This window comes from Vidua macroura, chromosome 4 (genome assembly GCF_024509145.1).
Source record: "Vidua macroura isolate BioBank_ID:100142 chromosome 4, ASM2450914v1, whole genome shotgun sequence".
Taxonomy (NCBI): domain Eukaryota; kingdom Metazoa; phylum Chordata; class Aves; order Passeriformes; family Viduidae; genus Vidua; species Vidua macroura.
The window spans coordinates 48110695-48132304 of NC_071574.1; the positions used below are offsets into that span (position 1 = coordinate 48110695).

At 38.1% G+C, this 21610-nt stretch overlaps 1 protein-coding gene across 3 annotated transcripts; it reads left to right on the top strand.

The window, feature by feature from the left end:
- The first annotated feature begins 872 nt into the window (after positions 1–872).
- Positions 873–21610, top strand: TXK (TXK tyrosine kinase). 3 transcript variants are annotated; one of them, XM_053975478.1, is made up of 15 exons: positions 873–932; positions 6813–6864; positions 7083–7185; positions 7383–7591; positions 8625–8690; positions 9317–9368; positions 10189–10268; positions 11698–11825; positions 12962–13036; positions 13935–14106; positions 14806–15022; positions 15963–16027; positions 18519–18637; positions 19182–19339; positions 20739–21610. In XM_053975478.1, the coding sequence occupies exons 1-15, from the start codon at positions 917–919 to the stop codon at positions 20805–20807; spliced, it is 1581 nt and encodes a 526-aa protein (XP_053831453.1). In that variant the 5' UTR covers positions 873–916; the 3' UTR covers positions 20808–21610. The 3 variants fall into 3 exon arrangements, with proteins under 3 accessions (XP_053831453.1, XP_053831454.1, XP_053831455.1); XM_053975479.1 differs by having other exon boundaries at positions 7386–7591; XM_053975480.1 differs by lacking the exons at positions 873–932; positions 7383–7591 and having other exon boundaries at positions 6811–6864.

The following is a 21610-nucleotide window of genomic DNA, read 5'->3' on the forward strand; positions in this document are numbered from 1 at the left end:
TCCTCCAAAGTATGGTGTTGCTAACTCTTTCAACAGCACATCATGTCATGTTTCCCTTAAAACCTAAATGAAGCTTAGGAAAATCAGAAGATTAATTGCTTGCAATGAACCTTAAGCCTATTTCTTTGCAATAATTAAATATTTATCATTAATTTGTATAATAAAAGACATCCTTACTCTGTGAACTTTTGGCAGCAGTTTTCTCAGTGGGTGGGTGCTTTGAATCTGATCCTTTCACCTGTCTCTTCCCAGAACATGAAGATAATTTCTGCCTACTTCGTATTGGGCTTGATACTTAGGATGTCAGGAACTCTGAGGCACCCAGTTTCTAGATGAATTGTTTTCTTTTACTTGAATGTAGCCTTAGGTGGCTAATTTTAGAAAGGATCAGAACACCTCTCAAGGCAGCTGTGTTGCTGACTCTCCTGGTGTCTTCAAAGGCAGGTTGAAACGCTGCACTATCCTTTCTTCTGGATGAGCTCACTTACCCTTAAGGAGCTTTAGCCCTTGCTCCCATTTTTTATTATAACTGAATTCTATCAAATGTTGGGGTCAAAAGTCCATTTGAACAAAACCATTCTGTGATATACATCTGCTGTGGCTTTTTTACTTTTTTTAAAAGAAATACTTAGACTTACTAAGTTTAATAGTTATAACAGTTAACAGACCTATAACAGTTCAATAACTTTTTTTTTCTATAAAATGTTTGATACTAGAAAGCAAACAATTTTTTCTCCTTTTACTCTGTTTGGGTCTTTTTTTTTTTTTAAATAAAAGGTAAGTAGGCGTGGTCAAGCAATATTTGTGGTTTACCATGCTTCATATCAGAGCAAAGAGCTCAGTTTGGGCTGTTTTACTGGCACAGCTGATGAAGAGAGGTTTGCAGTTTCATTTTAATATAAACGGATAACCAGATATGATTCTTTCTACCTGTAAGTAAACTTGGCTGCATATTTTGATCTTGTAGTTTTGTTTTGTGCAACAGCAGTGTACTGAGCAAATGAAGTATTTAAATATTGCCATAAAAAGATGAATCTGCTTTCTCTTGCACTGCTAAGGGGATCTGTGTTAAGACTGCTTGTCTTGACTTTCAAAATTAACATGCAAATATTAATCCATTGTACGACGGATTTAGCAAAGCAACTAATTTTACATATAGATAGGGAGATATTTCCACATACTGTTCTTAAACTTGTGAGCTGCATAGACATGGATAGAGAGTTTGGTAGAACATAGACATGGATAGAGAGTTTGGTAGAACTAAACCTGTCTTTCCTCCAGAGTAGAGTTAACTCACAGGAAAGACAGGAAGCCTCATCTTGCACACACCTAAAGCTGAAAGCTTGTATTTTAAAGTGATTTTAGAAGTAAACTATACTGTGGCTTTCTACCAGGTTATTGATTTTTTTGTAGTAATGTTGAAAGCTGACAGATCAGACCAGGAGGCACGCTGTGTTACAGCAAAGGTCTGGGTTTGATAGGTGAAGCTCAGTTTGTCATGTTGAACACAGTTAACCTTCTGCTCCATTGCAAAAGCAAGAGCCTCTAGCAAAAAATGGTAGAAGAGTGCAAACCTTAGACATGATCTAGAGTGTCTTCAGTGTTAGTAGTGCTTTGGGAAACTGATTCAGAAAGAATCAGTTCAGAAAGAAACTTAAGCGAAGAAAACGGTGAAATAGTAAAATCATAAAATAGAAATGATAATTCATTTCTAACTTGTTGCTTTTGTCTTTGATGTTACTTTCCTAAAGCTGCCATTTATAGTGAGTAACAACTGAGGATGAGAGGGCAGACTGCATATAAATGTGTGAAATTGCAAATATACATTATACACTATGATAATATCAGCCCAAAGTGTACTCTGGGTGTTGTGGGACTTGTATCAGGCCACGATGTGTTTACACTCTACCTTTCTGTTCTGATGGGACTCTCTTTAAGCTGCTTAAACAAATGGTTGTTCCTGACAGCTGACCCATCTCCTTCTTCTTCCTCTGACATCTCCTCTGCTCTGTTGTGCACAGATAAATTTATTTTGAGGACTCAAAAGTTGGTTATCAAAATGTCAGCTGCACATTTTTAGGCTGAGTATTTGTCAGATTAGTTTCAACACTAGTTTCCTAATGTTTTTACTTTAGCTACATGCTTCTCGTGCCATGGTTATTTCTTGTTTTGAAATGGAGCATCCTAATAAGTCTGATGTACAGCACAGTCATGGCTCTGTGCTAGTGTTGGGAATCATATTTGCTTGCCTGTCATCAGGGAGATAATGTAACACTGCTTTATAAACAAGTGTCTTCCTCCTAAACTACTAATTTCCAGAAAGAAAAAGACATTAGCAGTGAAATGCACTATGTTTGTTCCTGTGTTAAATAACTTTGTCTAAGGTGGCAAGCTTTCATCAAAAATTGAAGAAATGAAAAATTCTCTATAAAATTGAAGAAGGAAGACGGCAAGTTCTAGATTCAACACCTCAAATACTCTTCTTGTTTAATTTAAACTTAGGTTTTAAACTACTGAATTTAGTTGTTCCATCACGACGTACCCTGAGGATGAAAGCAATGTGTTTGCATAGCATGTGTTTTGATAGAACTCAAGGGAATGTGAGCTGAAAGATTTAATGGGGCTGTGGGTGCTGGAGAACTCTTCCTTGGTATGGATTTAAAGGAAGCAAGATTTGATCACTTTGTTTTTTTTTAATTTATGGGAAGCTCTTTGGTTAGGTAGGAAACAGAGAAGTGGAATCTAAAATTAATGGTAGCTCCATAAGTACTTTATTTTAACAAACTTCAAAATTAATTTACTGTTGAAAGTTATGGAATATTCCTTCCTCTTAGCCTGTATTTCTTTCCTGTGTCATGTCCAAGCAGTCTCTAATTCATAACATGGCAAATGTAACTGGTCTCTCTGTTCTCTTCCAAATATGGAATCCAAAATGTGATTTCCTTGCTGAAGCACAACTCTCAGTGATACCATCAGTTACTAATCTTTAATTTATGAACTCTTCATTGTGGTTACTTGAGTTAGGGATCAGGGGATCAAGGCTAGCTAATATGTGACTCTAAAATTCCTTGACAAATCCAGTGTCTTGCTTAGGAAAATGTCCTTGGTGAAAAATCATAGGAAATCAGATAGAATAGTTCCACTGATTTCAGTGATATAGCAGAAGGGATAATCAAGAATAAATATTTAAATTAGTAAATTCTAAGAATCTATTTGCAATTAATTTGTATTTTAAATGATAGCCTTTAAAAAAAATTAAAATACAGGAGTTTAAGTATTCTAATTCTTTCTTAGTTTTTCTGATGGGTGTTGAGTAAAGAGAAAGGAAGGAAGAGCACAAGACATGTGGGGTGAGAAGTGTCAGGCAGGAAATGCCATCTTCTTCTGCGTGACAGCACACACTGCTGTGCAGCCCTCAGTGTCAGCATCTTCCTTGGCCATGAGAAGAGCAAGTTAAATCAAATTATTCACTCTGAGTATCAAAGCTTTTCCCATCTGTAGTGTTGGCCAAGTCTTTCTGAAACAACATCACAGTTTGAGCAGTTATTAAGTTATGAACTTAATAAATATAAATTTAATTGGGAGGGAAAAGTGTAGTTCAGGAAGCTTACCAATGACCAGGGAGGATGTAAAACACATAGATCAGTACATGAGTCTTTGCTTGAGACCTGAAATTCCAAGCCATCAGGTCAAAGCTTCCAGCCTTAAGTCAATTTAACTAAAGCAGGACTTAGCTCTGCAGAGCTGAAGGCTTTTTTCTATGGGCTTTGATAATGTTTCCTAGCAGCCTTGGCAAATTTCCAAACAGAAATGTACAGTTTGCACTGCATTAATTTACACTTGTACTAATTCCTACTGAGTTAATTCTGCAAATACTCTAGGAGTAATGCAGGGATACAAGAATTTCAGAAGTGACTGAGGTTGCTGAGAAAAGATGTATAAATACAAATTAATTCTCAAAGAACTGGAAATTATCTGCTTTAAGATGATATCTGCTAGATTGATAGGCTGTGATTTCACATTTAAAATACTCCAAAGGAGTGAATGAGGACAACTAAACTTTGGCAGAACTGTGCAAAGTTTGTGCTACTCCTCCAGATCCTGCTATTCAGTTCAGTGTGGTCTTGTCTGATCCATGGTCTTAGTCTAATCTGAGCCTTAATTTACAGTCTGCAGAATTTATCATCTCCTATTTTGTCATCTTTATTACGTTACACAGTCCATCCTTGGAAAAATTGCTCACCAAATGAAGCACATGTCCTAGGAAGAAACATCGTGATTACAGCTTCAACCTATACATTTTCTGTGGTTTTATGGACAGGACAAGAGGATAAATATTCAATATCATAGATGCTTAGGGTGTTTTTTAAAATGTCACATACAGTCATTTATTAGTAATAGCTTTTAGCATAGTAAAAGGAGGGGGTCAGACATAACAATCGTCCATTAACAAAACAAGTCTGAGTTTCACTGAAAGCAAAAAGGATTCCTGACCTTACACTCCAAATATACTCAAATTACTGGGCTCATAAAGAAAACAAGACAGAAATACACATCCATAGCATCTGTCTAAACCCCTTGTTTTCATGCTAACAGCCAAATCTTTAAAATCTAATTAGAAGATTATTCTAGTGTTACAGAGAAAGTCTGCAGTGCTGTTTCTAACTATTTCTTGTAAATGTTTTATATGGAGAGCAAATAAACTGATGAGAAATAATGTATTTAATTAGACTAGATGGTTCAATGAGAAGAAACAGGTTTTCAAATATCATGTTCCTATTTGCAAATAACAACATACTTTATAGATATAGTTTTATATTCATTAAACTTCATGTCATTGGCTGAAATAAAAGAAACCCAAGCATTTTTCCACCCGCAGTGTTCACTATTTATGAGGCAGGTTTAAATAGCCAAGGGACAATTCAATGTACACTGGACAATTACACCGCAAATAAACTTCATTAACAATATCTTTTTAGTTTGGCTTCTTTGAAGAGAATTGTTGCTGTCAGCTGGCTTGGGTATTTTTAATTGCTGCATTTTTCACAGCTGTCACTGGAAACTTTTATCAAACAATTGATAGTATCTTCTGATTACTGTTGGCTCATCCATTTCCCGCACAATAGATTCTTCACAGGATTCAACAGTCTAAGGGAAACTTCACCATGACTTAAGACAGTCTAAATAAACCACTTATGAGGCAACTAAGAACTAGATTTGGTCTTATCATACAGACATCCAACATTCTCACTTCTTTTATTAGCACAAGATTTGCTATGTTATGTATCTTCATAGGGAAAATAATTGCATTTTCATAATGTGGTAAGGTTACTTAATGGTTTGAATGCTAAGATTCATACTCTTAGCACATTTGGCTTTCAGTTGGTAATGGGCAGTGGCAAAAAGTCTCACAGGACACCAGAAGGGACATCCTATTTATTCCAGCCTGGATTAGGTCATTAGGATCAACAATGCAAAAGTGCCATTAGCACAAAACAAATAATGTGGGTAAGGAACTGGTGGGACTGCACAAAGAAATACCACATGAAATACAAAGCAGCAAACTTCTGAGACCTTGGCAAGTCTATTTCAACTAAAAATCTGAGGCCTCTTTGCCAACTCTTTGCAAACTCCGTGGCAGAGAAAAATACGACACATTATAGTGGGATACAAAGTATATTTTGTGTTAGTGCTGCTGAATATCAGGAGAACCTTGTCTCTCCATCCCTGACTCTCATGCTTCTTAAAAGACTGTACATTGCACCTTAGAACTTGAGCCTGTCCTGCAGGTGCTGCTGCTTCACTCCCACCTGTCCAGTGGTGATGCATGGGGGTGACACACTTCAGGGAACTGGCCCAGAAGAAGGGGATTACCTGCCCTTTTAGCATCCTGTCTTGCCTAGTTTGAGATGAGATGAGGTGGAGGGGGAAAGAATACAGGACCATAACTGCTGCAGCTTAGCTTAAACTGCTCTGGGAACACAAACTGGGGAAAATACATCTCAGCCTGGGTAGGAGTGGACCAAGTGTCAACCGTTTATTTACTTCATTCAAATCTTAATGCCTTCCAACACATTTAATATCATATCCTCTGTGCTGCACATACACAATAGATTGGTTTCTCTCTAAATTTTTGATGTCTGTGATGATGTATCCAATGTATTTTGGATTTTAGAAACAATTATAAACAATGATTATTAGCCCCTTGACTCGCAAATGTAAAGCACATACTGTCTCCGCACTTCAAACCTAGGCTAGTGCATTTATTATATTAATGACTGCAACAGAAACAGGAAAGTCAGTATTAATTCAAAGAAGTTAATATAGTGTGGCTCCTTTAATAAACCTCAAAATCAAGAAAATCTTGTCATGCAAGTGTGGTTTTGTATTTGGCTTGAATAATCTAAAAATTATGTCAATGCTGAAGGGAACAGTTCTCTACCTCCTGTCCCTGACAAGATTCTCATTCCCTTCATTGCACTAGGTAGAGCTTGTGCAGGGTGGTGTAATCAGTCAAATCAGTATGAGTTTGGCTGATAATGTAACTTTTTTTATTTTGTATTTTTGCTGAATTAGTGAGCTGATTTAGCTCATACATATAGCCTCATAATTGCCAAAACATTGTGAGACTGTGGTAGAAAAGATCTGCTGGTTTTGGTGGCTGCAAATTCAGCTATAATGATTTGCTAGATATCTCACAGCAAGACAGAGCTAAGAGTGGATGTAAGCACATAGGATAGTTCTTAATTCTGTAAGTTTTGTGAACAAACAAACAGGAACACTGAAAATATGGAAAATGTTCTTGTTCACAGATCACACCATCCAATCTGTTTTCTGCTGCTGCTGCTGCTCAGTGCAAGAAAGGTATGTGAAATGCTTCAGCTTTTCAGTAATTAAATATCTACACATAAAGGACTTCTTAAAATCCCTGCATTTGCAGTAGAAGAGCAAATGTGTGGAAGTTTAAAGACACTGTACTCTGCATATCCCTAATGAAGGAAGGCATGGATGGCCATGGATATTTTTATGTTGACGTTTACAGATATGCATTCACACAAATGCTTCATGTTTTTCAAAATCAGAGAAATGAGAACAAAAGTGAACCTGGACCCTGATGCTGTCCTGGCGACCCAGTACTCTGCCTCACAACCGGACGTTTCCTATGAATCTATTTGGAAGTGCAGGGTAAGTAACATTTTGGCAGGTGAAAAGAGGGAATTGAGGTGATTTGACATACAGTGGCTCAGTACCAGAATAAGCAGGGGTAACTAGCTCTTGAGCATATAAAGTTCTTTGTTGCATAAAAATTACAGAGTAATGGTAACTAAGCAATCTATAGTAGAACGAAAAGACCAGTTATGAAAAATACTTTGGTTTTTCAGCAGCACAAGAGACAATTACAGTTTAAGGACAAGCCATTACCTCCTCTGCCTCCTGAGGCCTTCGAAGACTACACGAACAAACCCAGAGTTATTGCACTCTATGACTTCTTTGCTAGAGGGCCTTTAGATTTACCTCTTAAGAAATCAGAAGAATACATTATCCTTGAACAGTATGATCCCCTCTGGTGGAAGGCAAGAGACCGACATGGGTAAGAGAGAGGGCATCTGTTTCTATCTCCCTACACAGAAAGAAAAAAGCCTAAAGCAACCTGTGCAAAAGTGGGCAGATAGAATGAGATTTATGAGACTATTTAGAAACAGGCTTGAAAGTGTTCAACTATATATGAGGCACACAGATTGACTGGGCAGACTTTCCGCAGGGTTTGGCTCCCCAGAAATGGACAGGGAATCTAGAATTTGTTGGGAATTCAGAGTTAAGCCCTACACTCAGTAAGCTCCTGAGTAACATAAGGGTGTTTGAAGACCATGTAAATCACGGGGCTCTGAGCCATGTGCAAATCCAGCTTTCCATATTTCAAGTGCTTTACAATGGAGCATGTAAGTGTAAAAACTTTATGAAACCATAGAGATTATGAAGACATACCTGAAACATAATCTCTTACCCAAAATACCCAAACATAACCTCTTACCAAAATACCAAAATTTTAGAGAACTAGATAACTTCAATTAGGATCCTTTTCTCACTTATGTTTGTTTTGTGTTGCTCCCCTTTCTCCTTTGCATTTCTTCAGTGTATCCTGTACTGTGGTGTTGGGAATGATTGTATGTTATATTATAATCACCTCTTTTCCCTTCAGATTTCTCCTTTAAATATTTTAAATGCTTTTTCTCAACTCATGTTTTCAGCAAAAGTATACTGACAACTATTTTGTATATACAAGCAAGCACACATCTTGTATTTCTTGATACCGGTGGTTTGTATAGGCCAGAAATAAGGATGGTGGCTTCTGGTTCAGAAGAAAAATATTTTTTTTTTCTAAATCTTAGCCTATACCATCTGGCTTTTTCATTTGAGTAGCCATCCACAGTCATGGGACAAAAAGGTTGTGCCTGGGATGAAAGGACTCAAATTTTCATTCGGTTCTAATGCTGGAATTCAGTATCTAGCAACATAGCCCCTAGTATAAGGAACCTTTGTAATTCCACAAAAGGATAATGAATATCATAATCCTACTAATTTTTTATACCATACTATAATATTATCTCCAATATGTTGTTTAGGAATGAAGGTCTAATTCCCAGAAACTATGTAACTGAGAACAAGAAAAGCAATTTAGAAATATACAAGTAAGTACCTTTGAAAATTGTAATTGTGCTTTAATTTCTGAAAATGGATTGCAGAGATACATTTTAATGTTTGATCCTTCAATTTTTTATTAGACGTGAACATGTTTATCAAAAGCCTTATATTTTTGTTCCAAATCATTACTCTTAAAATGATTTAACATTCATGTGCATGAATCATAGTGTCAGAATCCAGATTTTTCCTGTTTCTGTGGACCCAATGCATCATGTTTCTGTAGGTCTGATCTTTGCCTATTGTGATCATGTAGCTATTTCCAATTACTATAAATTTAAATTACTGGAGAGAAGATTAAAATTCAGAAAAATTGTAGAAAAGAGAGGGTTGACGCATCATCCAGGACTGTAAATTTTATCACAGTTTGGCATAACTTTTTTTTTTTTTCCTGGGGTTTCTTTTATTTGAGCTAATATTTAGTCACAGTAAATTGGGGCCAAAAAGTTCTAAAAAAAAAGGTCTAATAAAATCATTCCAAATTAAGACATGTTCATATACAATGATAGTTCTAAACATGTTTTTTACTTGAAATAATGCAGCTACTAAACAGTGAAACAAAGCAAACATTCATTTTTACTGGCTGAAATTAAGGATAGATTATCTCCTGTTGCAGGTGGTACTGCAGAAACATAAACAGAAGCCAGGCAGAACTTTTGCGCCAGAAGGTAACTCAGCTTACACATAGAGCTAACAGTACTGAAAAATATCTATCAGTAGAGGCATCAAGAGCATTATCACAGTCAAATCAAAATCTGTTTGGTATTCTGTAAGAGAGAAAGTACATTTTAAGATTTTTACCTTAAAATGAAAAGGCTTTCTGGTGTAAGTATAAAGTGCAGACTATCCAGACTTCACAAAGCTTTAAGTTGTAGCCCCAGCAAATTATATGTAGATTTTCCATGCCAGATAAATAAAATTACATGGCTTACTGTGCTTGTCTGTTACGTTAGACATTGAAAACTGAAATCCATGTAGTAAGTTAATTAGTTCTGAGTTTTGCAGAACTTAACAAACAACTGAGTCTTCCTTAAATACAGAGCAAACAATCCACATTGCATTCTACCCCCTGTCAGTTACCAAAATGCCTAATTCAGTCAAACTCATTGGGTCTTTGCTCGGGCCCGGGACAAGAAAGACCAAGGAAGAACATGTCAGACAGAATTGTTTTAACTGGATTTTTTTTTTCTCGTGATATGTACAATTTGATTTTTTAGTAAATCAAAGCATTTTCACTACTTCACACTGAAGAGTATAATTCAGCTAAATTACTTATCTCTAAAAAGTTGCCTGGCACTTATTATTTTCTCTTGGTTTATTTAGCTCTGCCATGTACGTGGCTATCCATTCCTGTTCTCCACTTCTTTATCAGCCTCCCAAATAGTCATAGGTATTCCCCAGAATTTGGTAATCAACTGCAAGTGCTGTCTCAAGGGAGCATTACTGAAGCTCAAAGGCATAAATAACTCTACTTGCATTTCTTTTCAGCCCAAAGAAGGTGTGTTTGTTGTCAGAGATTCAAGCCGACAGGGTCTTCTTACGCTGTCCGTGTATTCGCGGGCTAAGGGGTGAGTGCCTCTGAATGGTTAGGGTCTGGGTCAAGTGGTGATGGAAAAGCTTCCTCCAGACTCCTCAGAATAATTGGGTAGGTTGGACATGCAGTGCACAAGAGCAGGGAACACTGGGATGCTGTTCATGCAGAGTTAATCACCCTGTGTGCAGAAAAGATCGTGGTGGGCAGTGGATCTAGGAGACAGTGTGCAAACGTCCTGGCAAGACAAGATTACCTGCACTCACTGAAATTCTCAAATGATCTGCTGTGGAAATGGTGCCACAGACTTTGGCCACTGCACCAAACTGTTTCCTTTCTCCACAGGCTCTATGCACTGTAAATCCATCCCAGACTCTGCTGTCCTCAAACTTCACCTGTTTGTCTCCTAAAATCACCTCACCCCTACTGTGCAGTCTTACTCCTGCCAGACAACAGTCACAGGACTCACACTTGCTTGTATCAGTAGCAATCACCTACAGTGCTGACTTAACCTATTTCAAGCTGTCTTATACCCTCTTCATCAGCCCTTCTACATCTCCCTGTATCAACGGTGTGTGCTTTTCTTCTCTCCCTCTTACAGCAAGCTAGAGGTGAGGGCAGCAAAGGCATTGCTGTTACCTCCACCCTCTTCCTCCCTCCCTCCATTCCCTCCTTGGAAACCTGGGGCCAGCCCTCTCCACCATCCCTGTGCTGGGGACAGGCTCACAATTTCTGTAGGCTCAGTAGTGTTTCTGACAATGACTCAGTAATGCAGACTGTATAATGTTTCTGTATTCTGATCTCTGCTTGTTGTGACCACGTGTCCACAATTTAGAGTACTAACTTTCAGCAACCACCAGCCTGAAATGCAAACTTAACTGCTTAATTTTGAGTGTCACAGAAAGCAGGGATAAGCAGACAGCAAAATATACAGAAAGCAAAAAAGACAGATAATGCGAAGAAATACAGAAAAGCAAAGGTGTCAAATAAAAGCTCCAGTGAAGACTCTTTGAAGAAGTAGAACTGAAAATTTAATCTCATTATATACATGAGTATGTGTTTAAGTTTTTGGGAGAAAATGCCGGTAATTCATAACATTTTAATTTCAAGAGGTTATATTCAAATAAATGTTAAGTGAGGAGGAGCACTTCTTAAACACTGTGGCTATTTCTTATGAATGCAATGATACAGGGGTAAAAAATACTTGGGCAACAAAAGACGTTGTGCAACTATCTCCCAAAGTTGGGAGAAAGAGCCAGTCAAGGATGGGAGAAAGAGCCAGTCAAGGAATCTTTTTTTTTTCTCCTGAAACAGTAGCCATTGCTACACACAACCGTTTTAAGCTGAGAACTGTGTCCCAAGTTTTCAGATTTTTCTGTTTCCATAGTGAAATTTAAGCAGATTTATAGTATAAATTATTTTTATAAAATTAAAAACTGAAATTTATAATGCTTTCTTGATTTCAGAAGTCATAATGGAGATATTCTACACTATCAAATTAAACAAAATCACTCAGGACAATATTATGTAGCAGAAAACTATCTCTTTTCATCCGTTCCTGAACTCATCGAGTATCATCAGCACAATGCTGCAGGTAATGTACGTGAGCTGATAATGGTTTTACATTTTTTTCTAATACTTTCCTTACAAAAAGAGACACAAGTGTTTCTATTGCTAATGCATTCAAATATGCCTTGATTCTTTCTGCCAAAGTCATAGCAGTTGTGTGCATATACCGTGGGGGAAGTGAAGCTACCAAAATTGTCTACATGTATTAAATGAGTTTAGCAAAGATAAAAGCCTGCTTTGTATTCTCTTGGTTCACATTTGACTGAATGGGACTTGGGTGAAATTTGATCATAATTCTTTCTTTGTCCGTGACACGGACCTGCATGCATGCAATCTAATAAAAACAGGAGCTATGCTGTGCATCAGTAGCCAGCATTTTGCTGATTTTGAAAAAAAAAACCCACCAACCCATACCACAAACAATCAAGGGCAGAATTAGGGAACACAAGGACTCTCTAACACCAGCTTTCAGCTTACCAGGGTTAGACACCTCTAACTGTAGGCTGATGGCAGATTTTTATAATTTTTAGCATGCAAAATATCCTTCACCTTGGTTCTGCCCATCATTTTAATACAATATAAAATGCTTTTATTCTGAATGAGGGAAGATGGGAAAACACACAGAGATCCCTTGCACTAGAGAGGAAGATACAGGAATGGACAGAGCCTTTTGCTGGAGGGAGGAGAATTGTAGGAAGCATTTGTAGCAGAATTGGCCCTAAAAGTAATAGTTGGAAGAATCAATGAACTCAGGGAGCCCTTGGTGAAGGATGTATTCACTAGTACTGTTGGCTTATGAATGCAAAGAAAATAAATGACAGGCACAAAAATATTTCAAACCTGGAAGTCATGCTGGCAGACCCTGCTTAGGTTGGTGATACAGTATTTTAGAGTTCATTTAAGATCACTAACATGGTACAAAAAAGCAAGAGTATTACTGTTGGCTTTATGAAAGTAGAAGTGCTTTTGTAGTCAGAGCCTTGTTAAATAGTCTTTCTCCATTTCTTCTCACTGTAGTGTTTTATCTGAGCAAACTGTAACTTCAAGAAATAAGAAATTTACATCAGATTCCAAGTAGTTTTGTTTGAGAAGAGGTATGATATAGTGTATTTTAAAATGAAGTAATTTGTCAGCAGAATATTGCGGCTTTGTCCTCTACAGGTCTTATCACACGTCTCCGACATCCAGTCAGATCAGATGGATGTACTTCACCAGAAACCGCAGGATTGAGTTATGGTAAATTTTTCATCTTCTTTTGAAGGAGATTTTTCTGTCTGCCGAGGCAAGAATTTAGCTCGTATTCACCCAGCTTAATAATTAAGTTGTATCTGTGAAATTCCTTGGTAATAATAAACACATAAACAGAGTAAGGTGTCAGTACCAAATGAGACACCTGACTCAGCTGCTTCTGTGCAGTGACTGTTGTGCTTCTGTTACAACCACCAGTGCATTCAGAGCTATTTGGACTTTTCTAAGCAAACCAAAGACGCAAATAGACATTGAATAGCTTTTGAAAGGCTATTTGATTTATGTAAATGCTTAGGAAACCAAAACTGAAACCTGAAATTAATACTATTTATGGAGAAGATTTTCTTTGTTAGTCCTGCAAGTTTTAGAAATAAGAATGGGATCTTATGTAGTAGGTCAGGAATCTCATACCATCTATTGTACAGCAGGAACCTCCAAAACAGTATCTTTCATGTTTCCATTAATCTCAATCTTAATATTTCTGAAGGGTTGAACTATTGTAGTTATTACAACACAGGTAGCCAGTGACTATTTCTGTACCTATACTATCCATCTGGAACTGGTTTGAAGATAAAAATATCACATATCATAGTGCCAAAAAAGTTCTCATGTGTAATCAAAGCTAAACACTTGCCTTATCTTTAAGCCTCAGACATTACTACATTAAGCAAAATTACTAATCACATTCTTTAAGCTGTAAAATAGCATTTATATTTAAACATATATGAGCCAGTGAAGATTTTCAGATATTTAAAACTCATGCTATAGCTGATGAGCAAGTGCAATGCTTTGCAGTGTTCATTAACTGCCATCAGCAAGGCGTCTCCTGGAGCATGGCTCAGGAAAGCCGGCCTGACTCTCCTGACATATTGGGTTCCTTTTGCAGAGGAGTGGGGATTAAACCCATCTGAACTGCTGTTACTGAAAGAACTTGGGCGTGGGCAGTTTGGAGTTGTATATCTTGGTAAATGGAAAGAGACTATCAAGGTTGCCATCAAAACAATCAATGAAGGTGCAATGTCTGAAGATGATTTCATAGAGGAGGCCAAACTGATGATGTAAGTACAAAAGCTATTATGTCAGTTTACCAAGAGATAAATATAACCTAATTCCATTTCAAACAAACAAAGCAGTTTGATGGGAATGGTGGATGTGTGGGACAGAAAGGCTGGCATAAAGGTCTGAACCAAGCTGATGCAGATGCTTCCTATGCCCAGACTCTTTCTTTAGAGTGTGCCTTGTTTTGTACTGTGGAGCTCAATGGGGAATAAATGTTCTGGTAAAATGTAAATGTGCTCCTACAACTATTCTTTAATCCATAACTCAGTATCTCTAGGAACACTGGCAGAGCTTCTATCCAAGTAAAGCTTTTAAGAAACTGTACTACCATACCTGCAAATTTTGCAAATTAGGGAAGCATCCATGAGGTCTTGGCAAAGCCCAGAAGAGATGAACCCTTGCAGGGTCAAGGCCCCTGTCTGAAAGCCAAGTGTAACTAGACCTTTCCATTTTGCCTCCAAATCAAGCTTTGCATTCACTGCATTTATATAACTAATGAACAACTATGACTTCACAGAGTGAACTTTTTGGAGGAAGTTGTAGAGAGAAATGTAAGCATTGGGAGAACTCTGAAGACACCTGAATAGGATACTGTTTATCAAGTAGTGAAAATATTTTTCAAAACCATCATGAGAATCAAAGGTTTAGTTACCTGCCAAGAACAAATATTAGCCTGTCTAAAATGTGGTTTTAAACAGGAAACTTTCCCACCCAAAGCTGGTCCAGCTTTATGGAGTGTGCACACATCACAAACCTCTCTACGTTGTGACTGAATTCATGGAAAATGGTTGCCTGCTCAATTACCTTCGGCAAAGGCGGGGGAAGCTCAGCAGAGACATTCTCCTGAGCATGTGCCAGGATGTTTGTGAAGGGATGGAATATCTGGAAAGAAATAGCTTTATTCACCGTGATTTGGTAAGTACAACAGGTTTTCTGAGGTTCTCATAAAATATTTGCAGTAAACAATGTGCTGTTGTATTTAATGGGACATTATCCTGTAAGACTTCAGCCCTGCAGGATCTAATAAGGCAAACCCAAACTTTTCAGCTGTTTTTTTGCCCGTGGACAGCTCAAAAAACTACTTGAGAGAAGTTTTTCCATTGGAAAAATCCCTTGAGAGGTCAGAGAAAATTAGGATATTGACATGGAACTATCTGTTATTAGGACATCTCAATACAAAAGTGATTAGAACACAACCAAAATCACAGCATTACAAAGGGTCAGCAACAATGAGAATTTTAAAAAATTGAAATATTTTTCTATCTATATTTTTTTTGCTCCCTACAGCCATTCATTAATGCTGGGCTATATGAGTGGCTTTTCTGTCCATAGGCAGGGAATTAGAGGAAAGAAGTTTATTTCTTTATTCCTTGATACTTTTTCAATGCTCACATTTGGATGTAGAGAGGAAATCTTCCTCCTCTCCTACCTAGTTGCATGAAGAAACGTAAAATCTTGAAAATTACCAGGAGGTTCCTGATTTCTGTAATGAAAACATCACAAAACAAATTTAAAAATTTACACTAATTGTCCCTAGTGTTGATGTTCAGGAAAATATCTGGTTGGATCATTAGACTCTGCAGCCTAAAAGCCTTTCACTGTTCAAGAATATGTAAACATATTGCAACTCATACTACAGGCATTTAAGTTGCTACGTGCTATGTATGTGTAACTACACAGTAGTGAAATATGTTCACTGACTCAGAGTCAAAAATTCACTAATATAAAAATTCACTAATATTTTTGACCAATACACTAATCTCCTTTCAGATATAAACAGCATGAGCTGAAGCAAATATAATCTCTTAAAATTCTTTAGCACAGATTTCAGATGTGTTTCTCCCATTTTCCCCAGGCTGCAAGAAACTGTTTAGTCGATGTGGAGCACGTTGTTAAAGTATCTGACTTTGGCATGGCAAGGTACGAGGCCGTTGAGAAAAGTTTTGTGAGCGCCTATTCTCAGACAGCTGCAGCATGAGTTTTAGTTAACCTCACTGCTTGCTTCACTGGTTTGGGCAATCCCACTGTAGGTAATTTTTGAATCCTGATGAAAATTGTAATGATGTTTAACCACTGTACCATGAACTGGATGTTGTGTCCTCCTCTTGCTCTTGCTGAGTGCAAGATAGGTAAACAAAGTGCCAGGTAAACTTCAGAGGTGTTTATGGGCAGAGAAGTGCCCAGAGTGCACAGGGCAGCCAGAAGCTTGAAGAAAGAATGTTGTGGTGCATTTGGGGGGACCCTCGGGGGTGTCCCCGGGGGGCCCCCTAAGCTGTGAGTTGGCTGGTAGCAGCAGGCAGGCAAGGAGACTCCACACGGCTTCTGAGGGTGCTCATGAGATGAGGGTTTATTGGGGGTCCTACCCCCGGGGGGCAGCATGGTTTTGGGGGGGTGAGGGGAAGGGGGAAGGAGGGGGAGAGAGGGAGAAGCTAGGGAGAGCAGGGCCAAGAGAGAGAGCCCCGTCCCCCCGGCACACTTAACAGCGAGATTCAAAGTGGGCGCGGAACGAGATTGGGCCAATGATACAGACACATGATACTGCAGGGGAGAATTACAGGCTTGGAATAAACCGTACATTTTCGAGGGGTGAGACAGAGCATACTATTTAACTAAAATGTAACACCACAAAAAGAAGTTCCCCAACTTTCCTGAGCAGGATGGAGGTCAGAAAGTGGCTAGAGACAGAACTGGGAGCTGGTGCTGAGCTCTGGAGGCAGCGGTAGCTGAGTGCGTGAGGCAGGATGCCGGGAGGACCATGTGGGTGGGGAGTGTGGTACGTGCTGCTCTAGCAGGGAAGTGGTTTTCCTGCTGAGTGATAGAACCTGCCGAAGTGAGCAAAGAGAGCACTCTCAACTCTGACAGGCACCAGCCTGAGAAACATAGCTCTAGCCTCACAGACTTTCCTCAGAGGACACAGCTCAGCTGGCCAAATGACTGAATGCTACCCAAAGGAGATGTCTTCTTTCTTCTTTCTTCTTTCCTCTTGCGTGCCCAGCACAAAGCTCTCCACGTCTGTGTTTTACTGGCTGGTTTTTCCATGGGTTAGCAGACTGAATCAGCTCACTCAGGAGGCAGATGAGCTTGTAAGACAGTCAGTGGCTCTGAGCAGAAGGTTGTGGTGACACTTACCTTGCGGCTGCGAGTCGTTAGGTCAGCACAGCCATGCTCCTTCAGTTTTGCCTCCTATTTCTAACCTCAGGCTTACAACACCCTAGCAGTTTGTAGCTAAGGACTTGTTCTTCAAAGGGCTATCCTGTACCGTGGTTATACTGCTCCCCAAAAGGTCAGTATCAGGGCTCTAGACTTATCCTAATGGATCAGAAAATAGAGTAAGACCAAGGTGACTGCCAGGGTCCAGCCTAAGAATAATGGACCTGAATGGCTCACTGTGGCCACAAAGTGGAGATCAGTGGTGTGGCTCTAGGACTCACTCTCCTGGGGAGGCTGTGGAGAAATGATGGGAGCACAACCTAATTATTCGGAGCTCACACAACTGCTACTATAGGTTATTTTGTACTGCTATTTCATATGTTTCTTATTCAATAGCTTCCCATGTTTCTGTGTGGGCACCAAAATGAGAAAGTGAGGCAAAAAGATTATTTATTTCAATATGACCTCCTTTAAAAGGTGCTTTAAAAAAATCACCTTTATGCTTTCCTGAGAATAAATGTGTACTGCACATCTGTGGTTTGCTCAGGAACATTAATACTTGGAAAATGAGCCCAGAGTTTGTAAGTATGTTGGGGTCAGCCTAGTAATCATTTAAAGTGTTGCCCTATGAATGCCTGCATTAGGCACATAGTTTCATTTTATCTGGGAGGTCAGCTCCTATAAACTTGAGGAAAAACAATTACTTTAGTGCACCTACAAGAATTGTTGCCTCAAATGTGATGAACATTTCTTTGTGTGTTGCTTTGGTAACAATGTCCCTGATATGGCATCTGTGAAGATGGACAGCAAGAGTCTTATTTGGGTAGAACAAGCAGTTGAAAAGGTGGATCCTTTTAAAAAAAGACTAATTATTTATTGCTGCTGATTTTCCTGCCCATGATGAAGTGATGTGTCGCATTAATATACACCCAAAAGATGACAATAATAACCATGCTGTCAGTCTTATGCTCATATCAAAATGTTTTCTTCTGACATATTTCTGACGAATAATCCAAATAATTCATTTAAACAGAAATGTCTTTAAGTGCATAGCTTCCTATGTGTTGTTTTTTTGTTGTTGTTGTTTTTTTTTGGGTTTGTTTTTTTTGTGTGTGTGTGTGTGTGTGTGTGTGTGTGTATTTTATACTAAAATAGTGATATAATTTTGTTGTTTCCAAATTGACACTATTTTTCTGGCATTCTAAGCCATTTGTGGAAATGTCACTCATTCAAATATATGTGGTTTCCATTTATTCTTCAGATATGTCATTGATGATGAATATATCAGTTCTTCAGGTGCCAAGTTTCCAATCAAATGGTCATCTCCTGAAGTCTTTCATTTCAAAAAATATAGCAGCAAATCAGATGTCTGGTCATTTGGTGAGTTGATTAGGTGAAGTACATATTGAAATATATCCTACATATTGAAGCAGCTTCCCTAAAACTACTGATGTGATTTAGGAAAGTGTAAATTTTTACCCATGCTACCTATCTTAAGCTTCAATCCTTTCCATTTTTCTAAGTTTGCTTATATTGGACAAATGGATATTTCATTTGGAAGGTTCTGCACCTAAAAAGTAGATTTTGACTGAAATGTGCATTTCTGATGAGTCCTCATTAGCCAAACATATTCATCTGAGTTTCATGGACCTTTACCTTAGCTGACTTAAAAGAGAGCTATTTATATATATATTATATATATAATATATATAATATATATATATTTTATATATAATATATATATTATATATATTAGAATTATATTAGTTGAAAATTGTTTGGGTTGTATCCTTCATTCAGCTCAGGCTGCCTGTATTTTCATTCATTTTTCAACACACAGAAGAATCAGGAGTGTTTTTTTGTTAAAAGCTTGTGTGTTTGGCATCTTCTGTTTTGTCCTAAACCTATTTTGGTTCACTTCTAGGTGTACTGATGTGGGAAGTTTTCACAGAAGGCAAAATGCCTTTTGAAACCAAGTCAAATGCTGAAGTTGTCCGTGAGATTTCTCAGGGTAACCGACTTTATCGACCACATTTGGCATCACTTCCTGTGTACAAAGTCATGTACAGCTGCTGGCATGAGGTTTGTTACCTTTTTTTTTTCCCTGAGGTATTACTTTTTTCTTAATTTTTAACATGGATATAAAAGCAATCTTAAAAGCTCAAGGCATGAAATCCTTATTTCACATCTGTGGCATTCTCAGCATCTCCAACTATGTTTTTCACAAATTACACCAAAGTTTACAAGCCTCTGCTTCTTTTGACTGTTGCAGCCAAGAAACATAGAGCACAATATCAGTACAATATAGGCCTAGACCATCCCTGGGCTGGAATATGCCACTGTTCTCATGTTTCTCTGCTGGGTCCAATGTGATACCTTTTTGTGCCTTTGTATCACACATGGCTTTCTCTAGATCTGCTCTGAATGATAACACATTCATATACCAAGTGGATATGCCCATTAAATGTAGATTTTGAAACTCCTTTTTGGAATGTATATCAGTATCTCTGTACATCAGTACAGCTCCTAGGCTGCACCTCTTTCACCCTCTCCAAGCTGATTTAGTACTTCATGTTCTTTCACCATTTGTCCAGCACCTATTATTTCCTGTATTGGTAACAAAACACTGATTTCATCAACTTCTCCATCTGATTAATCCCTTAAGGGCTCTCCTTCTCTAGTCTCTAGAAGAAATGAATCTTTATTTTAGGTTAAAAGTCCTTTTGGAAGAGCTTTGTGTGCAATTTTTTCATGTAAATGTGCAGGCATACACAGTGAGTAGCTGAACAATCTTCTTGCTACCACTGTCTCCTTTATCTCCCACCTTACTATCTGAATAAAATTTCAAAATCCTGAGTTAAAAAAAAACAACCAACCAAACAAAGAAAACCCAAACAAAAACAAAAACAAAAAAAAACCAAAAAAAACCAAACCAAAAAGCTTAAAAGATGGAAATCTAAATTGCATCCAGCTTGCCTGCTTACTGCAAACATCCCTTGGGGTGCCAGCCAGCAGAGAGATCATGGGGAAGAAGTTCTCTTTCCTCTCTGCCACCAGACAGGAGTTTGTTCCATACTGAGCTGCAGCACTTCAAACTATACAGCAGTGACGATCCTTTTTCAAAAGCACACGAAGCATTCCTGAGTACTATGTTTTCCTGACAGGTAGGGTTATCCATAGACCTACTGCAGGGAGAAATTCCATAGGAATTCTCATCCATAATTAAAATAAATATAAAGAAATTTCAGGAATTTTTTACAAGTGTCTGTGCTTATGCTGCTGGTGTGCTGGTGTCATGAATAACAGATTTTTGGTTTTTTTTTTCCTCTAAAATGACAAACTGGATCTTTTCTTCTGTATTAATAAAATGAAATATAATTTTTAAGTGGTATCTCATATGTACTTATATCTAATTTCTGAAGTCTGGTACTGTAATCAATCAATCTGCTAACACAAGTTTATCCTCTGCTTTTCTTTCCAGAAACCTGAAGGACGTCCTACTTTTGCCGAGTTAACAGCAACCCTCACAGATCTAAGAGAGATAACATAATCACAGATTTTATACCAATATATTTCCTGAAAGGTTAGCATTAAGCATGCCACTAATGTAGCTGGTACAGAAAACCTCAACCTTTTAGAGAGGTCTCTACCTACATCACAGTACCAGCATCCTACATATTGAAGCAGCTGTTTGGTCTTGGCACAGTTTTTCTTATTTGAAAAAGATACTCTGGGACACTGGTTTGGGTCTCTCAAGGTTTTGTTTTTATGGTTAGGGGGAAAAATCTGTCTGAAAAGCAGTAACCAAGCCTACTCACCTTATAGATCTTTTTATTAATTATTTTGTTCAGAGCTACACTAATTCTTGCATCAATATTATTACGTTATTTATACTTACTATGACTCATGCACTGGGGAATACTGATTGGCAGCAGCAAAGATGATGGAAGAACCTCTGATAAGCTCTGGCTAGGTCACTTTTAAAGGCAGGTCCTTGTGCACTGCAAAGCATCCAGCCCTGGAGAAGCAGAGCAGGGCTCTGTCCAAGGGACAGCAAGCTAAGTGACTGGCTGCTGGAGCAGTGCCCACACGTGTGCCTGCACCCACTATTTGGACAAAGGAGCGCCTTAGCCCTCCCCTTGCAAATGCCCAGAATGGTTAATGGGCAAGTTAAAACTGGAACATGACAGTAAAACTCAGATGGATCCTCTGATACCTTACATAGACACGTCTGTGACCCTACTTCTTATGTTATTATTCACTTTTAATTTTAAATCTTAACTGTGGTCAACACAAATATGTTGTAGAGAAGGAAAGGTAGATGGAATTCATAATTATTTAAAACAAAATAGT

Excerpts from the sequence above, each read along its gene's own strand:
- TXK (XM_053975478.1), top strand. Across the intron at positions 6,865-7,082 it reads TGCTGCTCAGTGCAAGAAAG|AGAAATGAGAACAAAAGTGA; the intron begins GTATGTGAAATG and ends TTTCAAAATCAG. Across the intron at positions 14,107-14,805 it reads GAGGAGGCCAAACTGATGAT|GAAACTTTCCCACCCAAAGC; the intron begins GTAAGTACAAAA and ends GGTTTTAAACAG.